The 20,855-nt window shown below is 38.6% G+C and overlaps 1 protein-coding gene across 11 annotated transcripts in view; it reads right to left on the bottom strand.

Annotated features, from left to right (window-relative positions):
- The window catches only part of LOC137293771 (papilin-like), a 150,831-nt gene that overhangs the window by 87,292 nt on the left and 42,684 nt on the right, over window positions 1-20,855 (bottom strand). For all 11 annotated transcript variants that reach the window (XM_067824485.1, XM_067824491.1, XM_067824488.1 and 8 more), the window contains 2 exons: window positions 11,223-11,343; window positions 5,040-5,216 (listed from right to left, as the gene is read on the bottom strand). In XM_067824485.1, the coding sequence (XP_067680586.1) occupies window positions 5,040-5,216; window positions 11,223-11,343 (298 nt within the window). The remainder of the gene's footprint in view (window positions 1-5,039; window positions 5,217-11,222; window positions 11,344-20,855) is intronic.

Below are 20,855 nucleotides of genomic sequence, written 5' to 3'. Positions count from 1 at the left end.
AATGTCTGTCTAAAGAGATACAGTTGTGTGATTATTCCTCAATCTTATACAGCTGACACTTGATGCTGATTGCAAACTTGTACATAGCACCCATTAACAACACAAACAGCTGGCAGGTCTTCAAAAAAGAAAGAAGTGATCACATTCTCATACAAGCTGCACAAGGTTAGACTGAATTTAGAAGATTCGGGATACATGATGCTTGGAAAATAATGGCTGACAGAGCAAAATATTATCTTTTTATTCACTGTTATATGAAGAACCATGAATGTCAGGTGACATAATATTGTTATCTAGACCCATCTGCTTCATTTGTGGGCGCATCATGCAATACGCTGCAGTTCTGCCCCGCGCATGCATCCATGATGCACAAGAATGCTGGCAGGTGAATATGAAACACCATAGGAGGTACAATGTAAACAGGGACTTTTTATGAAACCCCTGCAGAGCACTCACTCTGGGAGCTGTATAAAGTACAAAGTGCCACCTCTACCAAGTGGCAGTGAAGCAATCAGTTTCACAGTCCACAAACTTCACTTGCTTCCTTCAACCCAGCCCGTTCTATTACACAAGTGTCTAGATGATTACTTAGTCTCTTAATATATATAGTTTTGATGCAACAAAACTGTTTCTTTTAAATTGAAATGGAGCTTCCAATGGGTTTGGAGATTCGGAATCCTGAACATCTAGACTTGCTTCATTGTAGATGTGATCAGAAGGGAAACTTATTAAATGTGGTTTGGGGACTGACAGACAGACTGATGTGAGACAGACTTCTCCAGAACACTGAATGAACAAGCACAGATTTCCAGTTCAGGTTCTTAATCTTCCATTGTCTTTTTTCATTTGAAGAAGTTGTTTGCTTCTATCAATATTAAATATTTTTAGAGACAAGGTATCAGTCTAGTTCTGGGGCTACAGTACTGAAGAATACCTCTAGAAGTATACCTGGATTATAGAAAGTATATGTACATGACATGGCATCTGGTTGATCAAAACAGGCCTCATATATCACCTGAACACATCACTGAGTTCTCCCTTCACAAATGTTATCAGGGGATTATATTTTTTACAGTATCGATACAGATACTGACATGTGGTATTTCACTCAGCTCTGTCTATTCCCACATAGACTTGGAAAACTAGCTTGCATTGGCAACCTAAACATGCAATGAAAGTCTTGCTGTGTTGACCATCACTGGGTTTTCTGTCTGCTTTGTATTGGGCAATATATCACTCAAGTGTTACCACAATAAATCACTTGTTTTACGTATGCTGTATGACCATGTTTCACACAATTATATTTATGCTATACGGCCATGTATAACTTATTTTTTGTGTGCTGTATGGCCATGTATCACACATTGTATGTATGCTGTATGGCCATGCATCATACATTGTATGTCATATGGCCCTGTATCACACACTGTATGTGTGCTATATGGCAATGCATCAAACATTTTTATGTATGCTGTATGACCATGTAGCACACATGTATATATATGCTACATGGTCATGTATAACACATTGTATGTATTCTGTATGGCCATGCATCATACATTGTATGTTATATGGCCCTGTATCATACACTGTGTGTGTGCTATATGGCATCAAACATTTATATGTATGCCATATGGCAATGTATCAAACATTTCTATGCATGCCATATGACCATGTATCACACCTTGTATGTATGCTGTATGGCCATGTACCACACATTTATATGGATCACACCTTGTATGCATGCTGTATGGCCAAGTATTGCACATTTATATGTATGCTGCATGGCCATGTATCACACATTTATATGTATGCTGCATGGCCATGTATCGCACATTTATATGTATGCTGCATGGCCATGTATCGCACATTTATATGTATGCTGCATGGCCATGTATCGCACATTTATATGTATGCTGCATGGCCATGTATCGCACATTTATATGTATGCTGCATGGCCATGTATCGCACATTTATATGTATGCTGCATGGCCATGTATCGCACATTTATATGTATGCAGCATGGCCATGTATCGCACATTTATATGTATGCTGTATGGCCATGTATCGCACATTTATATGTATGCTGTATGGCCATGTATCACACATTTATATGTATGCTGTATGGCCATGTATCGCACATTTATATGTATGCTGCATGGTCATGTATCACACATTTATATGTATGTTATATGGCCATGTATCACACATTTATATGTATGCTGTATAACACATGTAGTGTGCCACACATTTATGTCATTGATTTGACTAACAAACAGTGATGATACCAAGTGTTAGCAAAAGGGTGGGAATATCCTGCTCCAGGAGTGGTACCTGTCAGAAAATAATTGCAAAGGCTGGTCAATTATTGTACATCCAAGATAGGAGATAGCTCGAGACATCCTTTCTGTCACTAGTAGGTCCTACTTACAAATGTCCTCCACATGCCTACCACTAATCTTTTCTGACCTTGAATGTTGTAAATCTGATCAAGCAGCTTGTGAACAAAAGTCACAACTCTTTAGAAATTTTCATTGAATGAATGTGCTCGACCATGCTGGTGGTGATCGGTAATCAGCAGTTGAAAGTATTAGAGGTCATAACACAGATTATTAGACAGTATAGGTATTGATGAGCTTAGGGAAGTTGATTACATAGACGTCAGGATTACGGTGCTCAGTTAATACAGTTGAGTCACGCAAATCTCATTTAAATATAGACCTTTAGTCTCAAGTGACTGTAGAGAAACAACAAAACTGAACTTGAGCAAAGACAAGACGAACAACTGAAGACCAGATTAATGATTGGTCTTTTGTGACCATTTGATTGTAAAAGGTACAATTTTTTATATACTGGCAGCCTGTCAGAGATATTATCATATATACGCGTGGTGCTTTTTTCAACAAGGCAGTCATACGTGTAGTCTGGTCCATCACTCACTTACAATTATAATCTGCAATCACAAGCAAGGCATTTTCATGAAGAAGAACAATTTTTATGGATAGACAAAATTAACTTCTTTATAGAAATCGATAGTTGTCTATCCATAAGAAATGTTATTCTTCATCAAACCAGCTTCTTAAAGAAATAATGCATTTTCATGTCACTGACACAATCATCCATATGACCATCCATCTGGCCAATGTCACAAACATGAGTATTTTCTGGCCAACATCTAAACCTCATGTATTTTCTGGTCAGCATCATAAACACATGTATTTTCATAAACACATGTATTTTCCGGTCAGCGTCACAAACTCGTGTATTTTCTGGTCACCAACACTATCATCCATCTTAATGGTGACACAAACAAGTTTTAGTTCCGTTACATTCATGAGCTACAAACAACGTACATGCCCCCAAGTTATACTACAGTAGTGTGATCAACAGAACACTGCTACACACAGACAAGTGCATTCCCCTTTACAGCTGAGTAACAGATAATTCTTTATAGAGCAAAAAGACAAGACGGGTGTCAATGACTTGTCTATCTAGTCCAAGTGACTCACTGTCGTCCATCAAACATATGATTCATTGGATTGTAGTGCCGCCACTGTTTGTTCACATCTACAAATAACAAAGTCAACACTAGCACACAGCAACAGACCAGCACTGAGGTATGGGTAGGTTCCAAAGTGGGCAACTACTCCATGCAATGGAAAATACAAAAACCTGATCTCCTTTTTGGGTACTTGGTCTCGGCCCTTGTTTTCTAAGTTTGCACATAGATCTTACTAAAATACATAATTTCCCACTCTAACCCCTGGAGCATTTAACAAGGAAGATATGTATTGAAACGCACCCAGCTTACTGTTTGACATAGACATCAAAGTAATTTGAACTATTTTACAGCGACATTTGTAAACAGCTGAGTCAGCGTTTATTCATAACACAGTCGGAGTGGGGGAAAGATCACAACTCAAGGCTTGTCACTTGCAGCTACATAAATAATTAAATTAGCCATACACAGATATTTACTGCTGGAAAAACACAAATACATACTTCTTTAAAGCAAAGCAGTAACACTGACATTTTCTTTTCAAAAACACACAGTGACAAAACCATATCCATATTTGAAAAAAAGTGTCTGCAAAAAGAAGCCCATTCTGACTGTATCACGAGCACGTGTATATCAAATACTCATGATGCTGGGTGTTGCTGAAAAGATGTCTATATCCTCTATAAAAAAAAAAAGAAAAAAAAAAGAGGTTATGTTTATCTTCAGCTAATAGAAAAATGAAACACACAAATTATATACAAAATTTGGAATAAAATCTGTGTTTGGTTACTGTTCAGTACACTTAGCTGACTACAGAAGTAATTATTTCGGCATTGGACAACCATTACTTAAATTTTTACATTTTCAAGTTCAAACAGTGTCCCCCCTTTCCCACAGAAACTGGAATGTCTTTGGTTTTGAGTTTAAAAGAAATAGTGATGGATAAAACATGCGAAGAATTTTTTTCCACAAGAGTATTGACAAAACACTGCTCCTAGCTGATCTGTGTGCTGGGACAGACCTGCTTGTAGCACTCTGTACCTCAAATGTCACTAAGTGTATGCCCTTGGATCACAGGCTCAAAATCTCTTTTACAAAAAGTCAATTTCAAACATAGTTCCCTACTACATAATTTGTTCACATTAATATTTTACTATGGCAAGCTTTTTTATTATATAACAGGAACAAGCCGAACATTTCAAGGTTTTCTTGCGATGCTGTTATCAATTTGAAATGTTTTCTCAGTAAATGTATGTCATACTTTGAATCCTGAAATCATTTTGTTGTTAGGAGGTGTTTCCATGCTAATCTATCCAGCTTGTCTAACAACTGAAATTCAACCTTCCCACGTGGGTCTTTCACAAACCTTTGATATGAATTAGACAAACATTTGACAGGCTAGCTCAAGCTGTGTATATAGACTCAGGGAAATTGATAGATAACAGGATAAAATGTATATTAATCCTGTAATACATCAGTAGATAACAACTTGAAACATTGTAAATAAGTGGATGAAAGCAAATGAGAATAAGTAACTTACCTGTGCCATCGTTAGCTACACAGGTAGATTCACATTCATCCTCCTTATCGAATCGGTTGTCATTTCCACCACATCCTCCGTACCAAAACATATTACACATGCTAGCCTGGTCATCATAGTACCACTTTAATGTGTAATTTGCACACGGTCCTCGGGATCGTTCCAGTTTACACCGATCTGTAAATTCAGAATTATATTTTTTATCATCAAATTCAACTTTTTCTCGCACCATTTCACAAGATTTTGCACACTGAATCCTTGTGTCAAAGCGATTATTGTTTCCTTTGCATCCACCATACCAGAATCTACTGCAACTGGCCAGTCTGACGTCATAGAACCATTTGACAGTAAATGCATCACATGGTCCGGGATCTGATGCCAGACGACATGCTGCAAGTGACACAACCACTGGCATCAAAGCTTCTGCCATTCTCAATTATTACACCTTGCACCAAGAAGAAAAAAGGCTGTTTCTTTAAGAAGGTACTCCTGTCATCCTGATGACATTCACATGCAGCCTCTTCAAAAATCCCAGTGAAACAATTAAGCTATGAGTAGACGGCAATGTATGCATGGACACAGGTAAAACATATGATGAAAAGGGATGCTTGGAAGTTCCCTAGAGACAAGCGTATCCCAGCAAGAGTAAAGCCACTTGTTGAGAGTATGCTGGCTGCTAGTGTCTGTTGGTGGGTCGGTGAGCAGGCAAACAAGCAGGCAGACGGCCCTAGTCAACACAGCCTTCTGCTTGGGATAGGTAGGTAGGTTCTCTGTGATTATCAAGCCCCTCTCACACGCCTGGCTGAAGGGGCCTAGCTTACGGCCAATGCTAGCCTGAACGCTTTTTGATATGACTGACTGACCAGAGGAAGTCACCACTACAGCTACCACTCTAATTCACCGGATTCTGTCCACTTATTGTAACTAGCCCCTCTCTTGAAAATCACCTCTGGTACTTAGTCCATTGTCAGCACAGACAGTCCTCCCTGGCCATTTTATTACATTACAAAAGAAATGTCTCTCAACTTGCTTGCCTGCTCATTTGACAATTGCGGATGTATTCCCGGTGATGTTTGACCACCCTGTTGACGCTAGTCATCTCATGACTGACCACTGATCACGGGACTTCTCTCATTATGAAATTTACTGTCCTTGGTATTTATATGGTCAGATAAACCGAAGATCAGGTCAAGTCAAAGTCCCACACATCCTTAGCACAAATGAACTCAAAGTTCACTTTATTTCATGCCACTCTGCCTACATTACACTCAAACAGACATTAATTCCTCACAGTGAGTCATTATTCTAAACTGTCAATCCCTCCTCACCACTACTTGATACTCATTATTACCTAATGACTTGAATGAATATTCTCCTTTCAATAAACTTTTCAAATTGTTCAGATTCTTGCAGCAATATTAATGATTATTTGCAGCTAAGAGGCTAATATTATTTTACATTTTTTATGTTTCATATTTAATCATTAACACTTCTATGACTAATATCATAATTTAATGAAAGATCCTAAACAGCAACACAAAATGTAGAAACCCATGTTTGATGGAGCTAAAAATTAAACAAAACTGAAAGTTTTATTTAATATCAGTTGCTTAAATTTTTTAATACGAGTAACATAGCTTAACATTAGATTTGCAGTGTTTTAGAGGGTGTTAGCTTCCTTGAAAGAACTGAATATTTGTAATTCATTGGTTAAATCCAATTTATAGTTTCCTTTGCCTTGCACTTTAGTTTCAAGAACTTTTAAGTGAAATCGCTGTTTCCCATTCTTTCAGAGCCCGCCGCATAGAAGCAAGTGGAGAGCATGCTTGAGTGTAGCTACCGGCTGAGCATGGGATTTATACTACCCTGTCATCTGGCTAAACCATCTACAAACCTTGCAGAAAACTCAGATGAAACTGACGCGTTCCGTCTCATTTCATGGACAATCATTATGTTAGGTTGCCCTACCTCAGTGCTTTGTAAGTTTGTCAAACTGCATATGTGAGAAACAGGGATATCACAACAACTTGATCAAAGACAGATCAATAACAACACATACTGTACGAGATATACCTCATGATATATTTTTAATAGGAATACCTTTCTATTTTTTTCTACATAATTTGTAAACGATTTCACATCCTTGTTTTTTCAACTGGTTAACAGATTTATATTTCATCATTTTTCTAACAAATAATGTAGCGTGATACATTTTTGTGCAAGACAAGATTCATCACTACAGAACACGCATTTCATGTCAGGGCAAGAGACATTGATGAGGCATGCTTTAATCAACCTAATCTAATTTCTCTTAATGCCATTCAAAAGGTGCTATCAGCTGCAGGTAAATCACTGAGATGCTGAGATATCTACTGATTAATGACAATCCAAAATCTACACGCCCCTCCCAGTTTTGTTGTATGTAAAGGCAGTACCACTTTCCTCCATTCACAGAATCTGATTATCTCTGCTCTCATCTTTTATCAAATCTATTTCAATCCCCACTTTGAGGAACTACATCTTGACAAGTGTTTGACAACCCCCAGGCTAATAACTAACCAATCAAATTGTTTGGCTATTTTGTCTCAATAGTTAGTCCTGAAACAGAATGAGAGCACCATGGTTCTGATTCACAAAGCTTTCATATCATTACATCCTGTCATAACTCTTATATACAGGGGTGAATATAACTCATTGCCCAACGTACCAGTTCAGTGTTATTTTCTGTCAGGCAAGCAGTTTAGTATATCATGCTGTATTGATGTTCATTTCACTATCCAATGTTAATTATATTATTTACCTAAAAATTAAACAAGAAAATTAGCCTGTAAAATGGAAAAATAATCAAAGCAAGTGATTTTACTTGTACCACTGTGTAAAAGTTACTTCCACCCCTGTCCATATGTTAGAATAGTCTTACAAATGTCATAGCTGTATGAACATCTTGTGGGTTGGGACCCAGTGGTGTAAAACATGAGCAGGTAAGGCTGTATACTGTGAAGGTGGAAACACAATGGACTACAGCAAACTTCCATTTCTGCCCCAACACCCGCCCCGACTGTGAGATGTGATGGGGGAATGGGTCATTGATTTAAAACTTGTCTCTCAGGTCATATAGTTTTTCACCTCCATGGTGTTAGTCGGCCTTGTTTCTTTTCCATTGTTACACAAACAATGGGTGATCAGCCTTTTCGTGAATAACATTTCCAACCTGATGTGTGATCCAGAATATGTTTGCTTACAGTTTATCACATAATACTGTTAAGATTCTTGGTTCATGAAAGGAATTTCCAAGCTATATCATTCTATGCATGTTACCTTTCTCTCTGCAGAAAGAAAATTTTATCGTATAAAGTAAAATATTAAATAAAACACTTTGGGAAATGATTGGGATATAGGTTTAAAGAAATTGGCTTTTGAAATCTTTTCCGAATCTGTGCCATAGATGTTCATTATGAATGATTTTAGTTTTACACTGCATTAAACAATATTCCAGCAATGCCTAGGGACCCTAAAAATGGGCTTCACACATTGTTCCCATGTGGGGAATCGATCCCGGGTCTTAACCACAAAAGTACCCTACTGCCCAATTATGACAAAATTATCCTTTAAATAATCCTTAATAGAAACCAAATATAAAATTCTCACAATGCATCACATTTATCCAGAGCAAAGACAGATCAGGGTTCACACTTTAACACTGAAGCATTAATTTTTTTAACTTACAGATATGAAATATTGTTCTATGTCATACACAACAAGGATTAAACAGAAGCAAAATGTATTCCCATCTTTGTTAATGATTAATAATCCTTACTTCATTGACTTGTTCGAGGAATTTAACTCGTCAGAAGAAAACATGTCAATCCTATTTCGTCCCTTGACAATGAGATTACCTGAATCAGACCCAGCAAGACATGTATAAATGACCCATGGTTAAGGGACACTATAGCATTGTTCATGATTGTTCAGTGATGCACACTTCCAATACCTGACAGGTGGGTTGGGCCGGTGGGGCTGGGTGGGCTGGGTGGTTGTCTCTCTGTGAAGTCAGTGTGCCAACAACTACTGTACACAATTTTCTGTGATAAGCACTTCTTGCAATGTGCTTTCATGATACCACAATTTCTCCTTTACAAATTCAATAAAAAATAACTAAACTGAGCTTTTTAAACTTTTTAAAAAACAACAGTAAGATATGATGAAACTTGTGAACATGTATCAGTATATGTTGCTAATACATTTACAACAGAAACTTTAAATTCTGAAGCACACTTTACCACTGAATGGTCATTAAGAATGGAAAGAGTAACTTTGAAAGCTGGAAATAAAAAAATAAACACTTCTAATGCTGAACTAACATGTATTACAGAAAAGAACATTCTTCAGTTATATTCACAGAATACAATAAAAAGGAGCCAAGGGATTTTGCTTTATTATTTTGCATGGGATATCATCATGAACTAATAGTTCATACAATTTGTCACTATGACATCTATTCAGAACAGCTGTTGTCCAAATATTTCTAATGACCAAAAACAATATAGGCAAGCCATGTGGAGAGTTTTTGTTACTTTCAGCTGGACTCTTTCGCTAACCTATTACAGATGATGATGAAACTAATATTCCATATTTTCCTATTATCTGAATCCTATCTAAGATTCTGTATTTATATTTTCTTAATATATCACTTGTAGTGGTACTATTTAATTAAAAATGTAAATGAACCATTAGTTTACGATACTATACTGGGCATATTTGTTTCATTTTCTGTACAACAGATTAGATTGTACATTCTTGGTTTGAGACTGGTGCAAGGACTGTATGATATTCTGTTGTCCCCAACGAGTCATTTAATGTGACCTATTTATGCTCCCCATATATGTAACAGTTTGTGTCACACACTCTCCTCTTTCCCACAATAGCTCACTACATAGTGCATACTTATAACTTTTTAATAAAATTTTTTTAAAATGACCTGTGTCATTATTTATGGCTTCTCATATAGCTGTGATAGACTTTGGCAATAAATCTTACTGATAATAATACTGCACATATCTGGTGCACACAAATCGACACTCAGAATCTTGCTTAAGTGCCTTATCTGCCATTTGTTCACGGCTCCTCCTAATCTCACCAGCGCCACTCCCTCCCTTTACATCTGACCATTCCTCACAAAATACAGTCAGTATGACAACTTATCCCCTCACAAGTTTATTAAATTTCATATGATCATGAAATCTGGCATGGCTGAAGACTACAACCCATCTGCAGGAATCCATCACTTAAGATGAGGAAATGAAGTCCGGTCAACGACAACTGATCCCATATGGGGATATATGTATATACATTGTGCACAACCAGAACCATGCAGTGCCCAACCCTCCAACACCAGAATTAGATTGTACAGGACCTGGCAAACACAACCATCTTAAAGAAATGAAGTCAATCATGGAAGATTGCAATTTACACTAGAAGCCCATATTCTTTGTTTATTGGTAGGGTCGGGTTGACATGTAATTCCTCAGCCTGCATGCTTGACAGGGTAGTATTTCAGGCAGTGAGGCTCCCCAGCTGAATGGAGATTGTAGCAGATTGCATGTGTCTCCTCCATTTCAGGCATACTCGGATTCAAGCAATCAACTAAGTACATGCTGATTAAGAAGGACAAAACTATTCGTTTCATTAAAGCTTTAGCAATAAAACATAAAACTATATTGCCATAAGTAAACTTACTATCACTTACATAGACACAAAACTATAATGGTGATATGATGTTTGTATCTGGGTACATTTTTTTATCTCATACTAATTTGTGTTCAGCTTGTGCATAATCGTAAAAGTGTTATCATCATCGAGGTGGCAAAGTGTCTATGTCTCCTTTTCCCTTGCAACAACATAGCAGGTATCCACTTATAAGTTTCCCTGGCAGCAGGACAGCAAGAATCTATGTATCAGTTTCCATGGCAACAGCTCTACAAGGATCTGTGTTCCAGTCTGAATGGAAACAGCACAGTAAAGATCTATGAACTAGTCTCCATGGCAACAGCACAGCAAAGAGACACAAACTGGTCTCCATGCCAACAGCACAGCAAAGATCTATGCATCCGTTTTCCTGGCATTGGGACAGCAAGGATCTATGAATCAGTCTCCATGGCAACATCACAACGAGGATGTACATACCGATTGTCCTGGCAATGGGACAGTTGCGGTAGTTAGGCCCCTGTGCAGCAGTCACCCCATCAGGACAGCAACCATATCGAGTTGCAGAACACTGGACTGGCAGCGGAGAGATTGGCCTCCCCTGCAAGGGAAGAATTGGATAATACTACAGGAGGAAGAAATATCAACTTCTCCAACAAATAAAATAGGTAGAAAAAACACAAATTTGAAATAGAAATTTTCAGTGAGACAATGCATATCATACTTTCGAACACAAAAAGGTTTAAAATCATGTGTATGAATGTGTATGATCTACCTCACAAAATTCTAATTAATGACTAAAAACTTTATCATTTTAAAACACATGCTGAAATTCAACATGATTCATTGTGTAAGTTAAAAGCTGGACTGGGGAATCATAAAGTATGAGAAACAGAAGGATACCACAGATAGACAAATCATAGTTAACACGTTTTATCAGCATGACGAAGCATGTCCTTATCAAAAACCATCTGCGTAGTAAAGCCAACATCATTAAAAGACTTGCCAACAGACTTCAGCACATTTCACACAGAAATACAGAAATGTCTGCGCAATTATATAAAACATCCTACACTGAAACAACTTGTTTTTGTGTTGTTTTAGCCAAATTAAACTGACTCTAAAAAGGTGAATGTGATGTTTTAGTTCCATTTTAAGTGGTTCCTATTTTAGATGAAGTCTGGTATCTCTCATTTCCTGTAATCTATAAGTACTGCAATTAACACTGTTCCACCTAACGGTGTTATGTTTCCCACAGTTACTATCTAAATGGTGCTTCATCACATCACACCTCTGTCCCAGACAAGAAGTAAAGTCATTGTGTCATCTATTTCTCCTCCCAAGAAGCCACAGAAACAGTGATTACCCCTGTAACCGGACCCCAGGAGCACTCATTTAGGATTGCAGGTCTATTTCAATGATTTCAATGTGTGACCCCTTCACCTGGCACAGTTGAACTGCTGCCATGTGTGAATGTTCTTTATTGAAACACTACCAAGCCAGGCTTGTGGCTCAGCACAATGTAGGATCACAAGGAGCACAACAAGAATATGACAACACAACAGGTATGGGAGGGACATGGCAGACTCCTTTAAGCTGTTATTGTCCCTGTGCACAGAAACACAAAGCACTGATGACACCACTTCATATGAGACGAGACCTCATCTCATATATCAGTCTCTGTGTAGAAAGAAGCTTTCTTCTCTGGACTTCAACCAGTTTTAGACAACAATGAATGAAGATCTAACTGAAGGGTGAGTGAGTGAGTATGTTTTCTACACTGCATTTAGCAATATTCCAGCAATATCATGACAGGGTCACCAGAAATGGGCTTCACACACTATACCCATGTGGGGAGTCAAACCTGGGTCTTCGGCATGACAAGCAAACACTTTACCCACTGGGCTACCCTACTGCCCCTTTAACTGTAGGGAAACATGTAGGTGATGAGTGATATATACACAAAATATAATCTGGGGTGAATCATTGCAATGTTTTCTTTGTTCTTGGGAGCAGAAACATAAAGTACCTTCCTCATGTAGCAAGAAGGTAGACTTCCCAGTTTCAGCTTGTGTGAGAGCATCCTTATGGGGGTGTTGTTTATCACATACTCAGCCATGTTGTGTGTGTGCATATATGCATGGGAGCATATTTCTGTGTGTTTTGTTTATAAACAACTCAGCAGTATTGCATGCACATGCACATGTTTGAGTGCATAATTGTGTGAGTTTTGAATACAAACCAAGTGGGCTCTAAATAATTGCATCTAGACGACCCAATCCAGTGATTAATATTTTGAGCACTTGTCTACTCAGGTGAATATGTCTACTCAGGTGAATATTTCGCTCATATGATGACATGCATGCATGTATATTTGTGGCTGCTTGTACCAGCCCAGACTTCAGCTTGTTTTATAGTGCTATCTCACTGAGATACCATTCAATAGTTAAGCATGAATACACCACTCAGACACATTATACAGACTCAAAACCGACAAGTTCTTGTTGTACCCATTAAGGCCAAATGCCAAGTACCATATTTTAATGTCCTTTGCTATGACGTAACCGAGCAATTGACTTATATCTATTCTGCAAAAATGTATATGATATGATGTCAATAGAAACAAAGAACTCTTTTTAAATTGAAATGGAACCACAGTGAGAAGGAAGAGTTAGAACCTAGGGAAATCTTGCTTCAATTCGGGCTTTAGCACTGCAGGGGTGGGGTAGGGGTTGGAATGGGCTGTAATGAAATAATGCTGTTCGGGGACCAGACCAGGGACCAGGCATACAACCAACATCAGACAGCAGGCACCAAACCTAAGTCCAGAATCTGATGGCAATATATAATTATATTTCCCCAGCTGTGTCATCATCTCTTTAAAATGCAAATTGCTAAAGAAAAGGGTTCACTGTCTCACATGCAAGTGTCTTAGTTAAAAATGACATTATATGTGGTGAAGCTTGCATGGAATCATGAATGAAATAGCCCATTGTTGTTGCCTGTGTTGGGGGCAGCTCTTGCTCTAGGGGAGGTCAGGGGAACATTTGTGGGAGGTGATTGATGGCCAGGATACTCAACCACTTACACTGACATCATAGCTTAATGTAAGCCCAGCTTTCCTGTCACCGAACCACTGAGATTATCATATTGACAGTTACGTCAACGAACCTAAACAGTCAACACATTACATGACATTATGATTTGTGAGTAGGTCATAATGCTAAAAACAATGTCTACTTTAACAATACTACCCGTGTACTGGTTGTTTCATGATCATGCATACCAACTTCCACAAAACTAATTCATTTGTCTGGAAAGGACTGTCTCCATCACAATGAAAAGTATGATTATAAATAGTGTCTAGACAGCTTATTCAAGGTTTCAAGGCCAATGGAATGATCAAATCACTGCTACACAAAGAAAACATAATGTTGAAGCATTTGTTTCTTTAAAAAAATTGGGGCAGTGGGTAGCATAGTGGTTAAAGTGTTCACTTTTCAGGCCACTGTCCCGGGTTTGTTTCCCCACATGGTGCAATGTGAGAATCCCATTATTGATATTGCTGTAATATTGCTAAAAGCTCTATCAAGCTAAACTTACACACTCACGTACCGTTTTAAGAAATCAACTAATGACAGCTGAATTTAGGTGTAATTCTCATATCAGTTGTCACAGTTTATTAACTGTAAGTGGCCAGTGGGGTAGCCTAGTGGTTAAAGCATTTGCTCATCACACTGAAGACACGGGTTTGATTCCCCACGTGGGTACAATTTGTGAAACCCATTTCTGGTGTCCCCTGCCGTAATATCATTGGAATATTGCTAAAAGTGGCGTAAAACCATACTCACTCACTCACTTAATTGTAAGTCAGTTACAATCAGCTTATAAGGAACTCAAAAAAAACAAAAACAACTTTTGGTGTCTGGAACAAGAACAAGAGTTCTTGATATCTGTCACTTCATTACAAGCATGTTTGTTGCAAATGTAGTTTATTGCAGGTCATAGCATGCTGGTTTCATGTCTAACATTCACTGGATACTTTGAGTGAGTGAGTGAGTGAGTGAGTGAGTGAGTGAGTGAGTGAGTGAGTGAGTGAGTGAGTGAGTGAGTGAGTGAGTGAGTGAGTGAGTGAGTGAGTGAGTGAGTGAGTGAGTGAGTGAGTGAGTGAGTGAGTGAGTGAGTGAGTGAGTGAGTGAGTGAGTGAGTGAGTGAGTGAGTGAGTGAGTGAGTGAGTGAGTGAGTGAGTGAGTGAGTGAGTGAGTGAGTGAGTGAGTGAGTGAGTGAGTGAGTGAGTGAGTGAGTGAGTGAGTGAGTGAGTGAGTGAGTGAGTGAGTGAGTGAGTGAGTGAGTGAGAGTTTAGTTTTACACTGCACTCAGCAATATTCCAGATATATGATGGGGTCTGTTTATAATAAAGTCTGGACCAGAAAATTCAGTGATCAACATCATGAGCATCATCTGTGAAAGTTAGGATATGACGACACGTGTAAACCAAGTCAGTCAATCTGACAACAGGATCGTGTTAGTCCCGTATTACGACAAGCAAGGGTTATTGGAGATCTATTCTAACCCAGACTTTCACAGGTTGGAAATTTGTGCTGACTTGCATGCAGTGGTGACACACCAGTAATTATAACCTACTTTACAAGGTTCACATCTGCAGATCCTGGTAACTAAGGACCACAGCTCTGATTAGTGATTGGGGCACATTAAAGATTTTTTTTTTGAGATTTTATCTACAGAAAAACAAACTGTGAAGACAAGTAAATATATGTGAGTGAGTTTCTGGGTTTACTTTTATGTAATATTTCAGCAATATGACGGCAGGGGGACACCAGAAATGGACTTCAGTTTGTATTTTGAGTCCAAATTGTGAGTTTAGAAAAAGCTGCAGTTGGTATGGTAAGATCAGTTAATAGGATATTACTTGATAACAGGAAAACGATTCTGAAAGTCTGTTAGACTAAAGAAATGTTGACACAGTTTACTTAAAAGAAACACCTTCTTCCACAAATATAAAATATCTGAAGAGACTGGTTAAAGAGACTGGTTTAGGACTGGTTTCTGCATTTGCTTGACAAACACTATATATAGATAATCAACACCCTGTGAGTCAGATTCCACACAGGACTCCAGGCGAACTGACACCATCACTGTATGTCCAATGACTGCCATATCCACTGACTGCCAGACACACCCACTGACTGCCATATCCATTGACCGTCGAATACGACCACTCACTGCCATATCCACTGACTGCAGGACACCCCCATTGACTGCAAGACATGCCCACTGACTGCTTGACAAGCCCACTGACTGCCTGACACACCCACTAACTGCCTGATACATCTACTGATTGTCTGACATGTCCACTCACTGCTAAAAGTGACAAAAACCAACTCACTCACTCATGAAAATATAAAAAGATGAAATTAATTTTATGTTAGCTGTCAAGTACCACAGGGTACTGTCCCACAACACTATCCTCAAGGTACTATGCATGGTACTATCCCACAATACTACCCACGCTGCAATATCCTATGGTAGTACCTTGTAGGTAATATCCCCATGGTGCTATCCCACAATGCTACCACCATTTTACCTCCCCCATGGTACTACCCCAAAAAAACTGCCCCATGGTACTCCCCCAAAAGCATGACCCCATGGTACTCCCCCAAACAAACTGCCCCATGGTACACCCCCAAGAAACTGCCCCATGGCAGTCCCCCAAAAGCATGACTCCACGGTAAACCATATGTGCTTTGAGTCATGCTATCAGAGAAATTAAGACTCATTACATTAAGATCATATTACAATGGCTGGACCATAGTTTATTTGTTTTATCTATCCAAAATACACATCTTAAAACATTATTCAGTGCAAAGGATGTGGGACTTTAATAGCAAGATTAAACATACCATATTTCCCCTAAAATCCCATAGTGCTTCCTCACGGAAAAAGCTTTTCATGACAATCTTTTAGCTACAATATTGTAAAAGCAACAGTCTGAAAAACACTGACAATTGAAAGAGAATATTATGTGCATGCAGAATTTATTTTAAGATGTAAGTTATTCAAATCTAATATTACCATCAGTTCACACACTTATTGTTTAGTTTCCTGCCGTTTTGTACCCAGCACTTACATGAGGCCAGTGTCTATTATTAGAGGAAATACTGTTCTCCTTAAAAGCCCACAGCTGGGTACCTGTTAGAGGAAATACTGTTCTTCTTAACTCTGACAGTGAATCTCACTCTGTACCACAGTGCCCTGGGCACCTATTAGATGAAGTACAGTTCTCCTTAACTCCAACGGCCTATCTCACACTGTACTACAGCAGCCTGGGCACCCATTAGAGGAAATACAGTTCTCCTTAACTCTGAAAGCCCATCCCAAGAGGTACAACTGCAAGCCAATCCTTGGGGTAACAATTATAAAATGTACACATTCTGATGTCCATATCAAAGTCATCAGCAAGAGAGAGCGGTGGGCATTTCAAGTTAAAACAACGCTTCCACAGACCATCCCTAAAATAAGCCTTCTCACAAATACCAGTCTGTGCCTGCAAACAAACCCTGTAGTAGTCTGATACAGGCAGGCCTCTGATCCTTCTATCAAAACCCATTTACTCTGCATCATTCAAGACAGCATTTCTTTGGAAACTTCTGTCTGATAACACTGCATCTGTATAAGCCTGTGGAAGCAGAAGCCCACCATCAAGTCCATACAATTGTCCTTTATGTTACTCAAAATAATCCTCTTGTAACAGAATGTATTGTAGGACCAAATGTCTCAATTTATCATTCAACAAGAAAACCCAAACATGTAGATAAAGATAAATATTTAATTGATTGATTTTACAACCATTTATTGGGCAAGCCAGACATTAATGATTGCAGGTATGAAGCCAAGATCATTTGCTTTGACTATATTTCTAGGTTTGTATACACCATATCCATGCTCCAGTGCGTCGATGTACTGGCAACTGTCACACATCACATCTTGTGTTCCTCAGATATTAAGCTGATACAGTGATTGGGATACGGTATAAAACAGCATTAAAGCCTGACTCACTCTTTCATTCACTCACCCATTAACAAACACACACAAAAGCAAATATGCTTCAATAGGCATCAGTGGGGATGTTATATCTGTTTATTTCTCTTAAATCTATCTCACTGACTCATGTAAATCTGAAAACATAAAAGTTTGACCAAAAATTCTGTATGCGTAGCTGAATATCAGTGCAATTACAAATCAATCAATTCAAAAACAAAACCTTGATTGTTAATGTCATACCAGCCATATATACAAGTGAAAAGCATTAAAGAACATACAATGGCATAACAGAGTAACTACAGTCATAAGAAAATCAGGTGGTTTTCAGCTGCTTGTCAGCGGTAAAGTTCAATGGACACAAATACCTGCCCAGAAATTAATCATAGAGAGTGATCTCCCAACCAACTGCCTGACTACAACATAAATCAAAGGACATTCTGGTTTAATGTCTCTATATGTGTATTTCTGCATCTGTAATGACCCTAACATTTGCGTGTGCCAGGGACCCGCATGATAAACACATTGGGACCTGCATCACTCTACACGGACATCTGCGGAAACTGGCATGCGGTATTTTTGTCTGGTTGGAACACATGTACCCCACCTATACACCATTCAGCCCGAGTACAGAAATGTGTCTCTGTGACTGACAGAGGACTGCTTGTCAAACAACTTCAGAATTTAGAACACATCTTGTACAAGAATCTGTATCGAAACATTGGAATCATGAAGGAAAGAAGTTGTTATCCATAAAGTCTGTTCTAGATTGTACTTCAAAACTTCTAAAATGCCACCCAAACAATTTAAAACTTCAAAACTGAAACAATGCACAATTCTGATCAGATACCAATGTCTGGTTCTAGATGAATACCATACCAAATGAAAGAATCATACTGTGGGTTAAGTCTCATAAAATATATGAATCTGATGGAAAGCGATTATTACACTAAAAGTGAAAATGAGCCCAAAGGAAATCAGAGACTCAGATGCTGAGGAAATTTTGACTTATGACTTCATTTCGGGTATGAAGTCACTTCTTTCATCATCATGCAAGCCACCCTCCACCATTTTTTAGTCCAGCATAATTATTTCCACAGGAATCTTACGTAACAAATTTGATGAATATCACACTTGATACGTCTACAGTGGACCCATAGTTTCAATCCATCCTGTTTACACTGCCATTCCCCATCACCTATCACAGAGCTCTTTATTGTACATTAGCTGGAGGCCAGATGGTTTCTGTATTGATAGAAGGAGACTTAGTTCTAGTACATGTCAGGCAGTTCCAGAAAAATGTGGTTGGTCAAATCATCTCCTAGATATCAGAGATGTTTATGTTCTGTTAAGGTACTCATTCTGGCTGCAATTGTCAATATTCATTCAGTGTTCATTCTGTATCAAGTTCTGTAGTCAAGTTGGGTGCCAATATGCAGGTGTTCCCTCTGTGTCAAGTACAACAGCCAAGTTAGGTGTCAATCAGTATTATCTCTGTGTCAAGTACAATAGCCAAGTTGGGTGTCAATGTTCAGGTGTTCATTCTGTGTCAAGTGCTGTAGTCAAGTTGGGTGTCAATATTCAGGTGTTCCCTCTGTGTCAAGTACAACAGCCAAGGTGGGAGTTAATATTCAGGTGTTCTCTCTTTGTGTCAAGTGCTGAAGCTAAGTTGGGTGTCAATATTCACATGTTCTCTCTGTGTCAAGTGCTGTAGTCAAGTTGGGTGTCAATATTCATGTCTTCTCTCTGTGTCAAGTACAACAGCTTAGTTAGGTGTCAATATTCAGGTGTTCTCATTGTGTCAAGTGCTGTAATCAAGTTGAGTGTAAATATTCAGGTGTTCTCTTAGTGTCAAGTCCTGCAACCAAGTTGGGTGTAAGTATTCATGTCTTCTCTCTGTGTCAAGTCCTGCAACCAAGTTGAGTGTAAGTATTCATATCTTCTCTCTGTGTCAAGTCCTGCAACCAAGTTGGGTGTAAGTATTCATGTTTTCTCTCTGTGTCAAGTACTGCAACCAAGTTGGGTGTCAATATTCAGTTGTTTTCTCTGTGTAAAATGCTGCAGGCTAGGATTTCAATTCAAAAGCACTTGAACACTTTGGTGTTTGTCCAAGAAAGATAAATATTATACCTCCCTATGAAATCAGCACAGCTGTGCACATCATATTAACAAAGTGCCCCAAGTGTTCAGAGATTCTGCAGAGTCCTCAAGAAGAGAGGCTGATCTTTTATGTGTAGTCCCCAAACGGCCATTACCTGCAGGCTTCCTCACACCAGCTGATGGCAATGTAAATCCAGCCTAGCAGCATAGACTAAACTAGCAGTAAATGAAGTATTCTAAGGGGGATCATGATGAAATATTAAACACAGGGAACTACACAGTTGAGACAGAGGAAATTACATACGGTTAGGGCAGTACATGATATGATTCAATATAGTATAATTGGAAAGGCGTTATGCTGATAACTCAAGCACTCAACTTCATACATAAAGATAAAGGTGGCAATCAGAGGTAATTAATGAGAAATGTGGATTGTTGTAACTACCGGCTCTATGTGTATACACAAGCTACCACCACACTTTGATAGTACCTGGATGGGAAGGCAGCGCAACGGCTATCAAGACAAATTAAAACAAGTTGGCCGACTGTCAGGAGAGTATCATGTTAAACTATGATATTACCTCCAACATGCTAGAATATTCTGAAGCACAAAACAACTTGTATAACTTTTTTAACCAAGGTAGGTTTTCGCTCATGAGTGAGTGAGTGAGTGAGTGAGTGAGGGTGTGAGCAAGGGAGCAAACGAGCAATAAGTGATAAGTGAAGTTTAACATGGCTTTCAACTCTTACAGTAACACAACACAATATTTTCTCTCAGGAATTATTAGGATGTGTTGATAATGAACATGGAAATAACCACATTCCCCTTGATAAGAAAATCTCAGACTGTTGGAAATGTATGTGTCTCTAAAGCGGAGCTAAACCCAGAAAGCGGTCAAAGCAAGCCAACGCCCTGTAATGTAAGCCAGCAGTCAGCTGCCCTTCTATAATGAT

The sequence above is a fragment of the Haliotis asinina genome, chromosome 8, assembly GCF_037392515.1.
Source record: "Haliotis asinina isolate JCU_RB_2024 chromosome 8, JCU_Hal_asi_v2, whole genome shotgun sequence".
NCBI classification, from domain to species: Eukaryota; Metazoa; Mollusca; class Gastropoda; order Lepetellida; family Haliotidae; genus Haliotis; species Haliotis asinina.
This window is presented reverse-complemented; position numbering and strand designations above follow the sequence as displayed.